Source organism: Sardina pilchardus, chromosome 17, assembly GCF_963854185.1.
Source record: "Sardina pilchardus chromosome 17, fSarPil1.1, whole genome shotgun sequence".
In the NCBI taxonomy this organism is placed as follows: Eukaryota; Metazoa; Chordata; class Actinopteri; order Clupeiformes; family Clupeidae; genus Sardina; species Sardina pilchardus.
In genome coordinates, this window is record NC_085010.1 from 16,037,709 (window position 1) to 16,040,208 (window position 2,500).

The 2,500-nt window shown below is 44.8% G+C and overlaps 1 protein-coding gene across 1 annotated transcript in view; it reads left to right on the forward strand.

Moving 5' to 3' along the window:
- The window catches only part of lamb1b (laminin, beta 1b), a 33,181-nt gene that overhangs the window by 8,646 nt on the left and 22,035 nt on the right, over nucleotides 1–2,500 (forward strand). Inside the window, exon 12 of the mRNA XM_062517578.1 lies at nucleotides 389–468. Within this exon, the coding sequence (XP_062373562.1) occupies nucleotides 389–468 (80 nt within the window). The remainder of the gene's footprint in view (nucleotides 1–388; nucleotides 469–2,500) is intronic.

A 2,500-nucleotide genomic window follows, 5' to 3' on the forward strand; every position in this document is an offset into this window, starting at 1 on the left:
TGTGTGTGTGTGTATACGTGTGTATTTGTATATGTATTGTTAAGAGGTATGAAAACAAGTATACTGCTGTCCGGGGGGGGGGGGTTCACGGCCGGATTTTACTTTCCGTTCCTAAACATTTGCACGCCTAAGCAGGAAGTAAACGGCCCTTGATGGCCACTTCTGTCTGCAGCCCCTCTGCTGTGTTTGATAGGGGTCAGTCTTGTGAGAGAAGAACGCAGTCCAGAAATACATTTATACACCAACCCACACAGACAGTTGTACAGACAACAAAAAGTTGTATATTATTATTTTTAGGATGCCTCTGTCTATGTGCTTCTATTTGCTCATCCTGTGTGTGTGTGTGTGTGTGTGTGTGTGTGTGTGTGTGTGTATTGCTCTAACATAGCCTCAACACTGGGGACTGAGCGATAGCATGGACGGCTGCAGACCATGTGACTGTGACCAAGGCGGGGCTGTCAATAACGAGTAAGTACTGCTCGACCACTCACAGTTCACCCTTGAGCAAACCCACCAATCAGGCATCAGGTCCAACTTCGCACAGACCCCACCCTTGTCGGTTGTCGTGGTGACCGTTTGGAACTCATCACTAAGAATGAAGAACCAGAATGTCCAAACCATTCAGCTGTTAGCCGGAGTCCTGTTCCCCACATATAAACACATTCCTTTCCAGCTGCCGGTGATTCTTAATGATGCTGTGTTAAAACATACACCCACACACACGCACACACACACACACACACACGCGCACACACACACACACACACACACACACACACACACACACACATACACACACTTAACACGGAAATACACACACGGGGACACACTAACACATACTGTACATACACACACACACACACACGTGCACACACACACACACACACACACACACACTGTTAACACGGAAATACACGCACAGGGACACACTAACACATACTGTACATACACATACACACACACACACACACACACACACACACAGTTAACACAAAACTATACACACATGGACACACACACACACACACACACACACACACACCGTTAACACAAAACTATACACACATGGACACACATACACACACACACACACACACACTTTCTCTCTCCAAGTGCCTGTGGTGCTAAATGAGTGCAGAGCTGGCCTCAACAACTCGAGTCCAGTTTGACTCAGGCGGCTGATAAATGGGGCTAGAAAAGACTAGATGGAGGCAGAGCTCCAGCGTGGGCCTCACAGTCTTGTGCTTACAGTAACATCCGCCGGCCCTGTGAGAGATGGAGAGAGAGAAGAGTGGAAAAGAGAGGGATAGAGGAAGGGCAAGACAGATGAGTGGAGACAGGCGAAGGATTCTGGCTTGTGTTTATGGGATGGCCGCCATTGGTGCATTTCAATGTGGTTTTCCCTTGAACTAGTTACTCTTATTGAATGTTTTGAATGATTCCTTATGATTCATGGTTCATGGTGCACAGCCCTTTATTGCTTTCTCTCTCTCTTTCAATTTTCAATGCGCTACGTGCACAATGGCCGGAGCGAACGTTCGATTCCATTCGGGGTCGGCAGATCAACATCCGGTTAAGAGCCTGTCGATTGGCAGCCGCCGCTAGCAGTTCTTACTTTTCACTTTCCCGATGTCTTGCGGATTTACCGAGGCAGTGAGCGTCATAGACGTCCACAGGATCGTAGGTGGCCTGTCCTGCACCCCGAAGAGTAAGAGGGAGAAGTGATTTAAAATGTACATTTCCTCGTACATTCACAACTATGAGGGTAAGTATCTGATAACTGCTAACGTTAGCGCTTGACTAACGCTACCTAGTAAAAGTACCAGCTAGTATTTGCGACGATGTTTGCTTGTTATCAAATACTAATTATATCAGTTTCCATAAAAGATTAGGATTCAGGAGAGGTGGGCGTCAAGAACATCTGTGGCTTGCTGTCTTTAAGCACCACCTGTAATGTCAGAATGTCATAGTGAGTCACAAATTATCATAGCCTGGTCAGTCATTCTTTTTCAATGCTTATAAATGCTTATTTATGAGTACATGACAATAAACTTTGAGCTTGAACTTCATTGCTTACAGATTCTTTTAAGATACAGTCTTGCATTGTGACTAATTTATTTAGACCAGCAGACCACTCCTGATGTTGAATCCTCTATCTAACATTTTGAAGTTAGGAGATAGGATGATATTCTAAGTTATGTGTTTGATTAATGTGCTGAAAATGATATGCCATAATATTCAGCACAGTAATACAACCTTTCAAAGTAGGCTACCTTTCACTCCAGACTGTAGCTTAATTGAAGGATCAAAACAATGAGCAAGACAACCTTCACCCCGTGGGGACCAGCTAGGTAAACTTACCTTTTAACCTGCTTGCTCTTGCAACTATTTTCTAGTCACCACCATCATCAATTCACTAAACTTTGCCCTAGCTGATTCCCCACCTGCTAACATCATAACAAATGCAAGCAAAAACCCAGTGAGGACAAGCAATGCACAG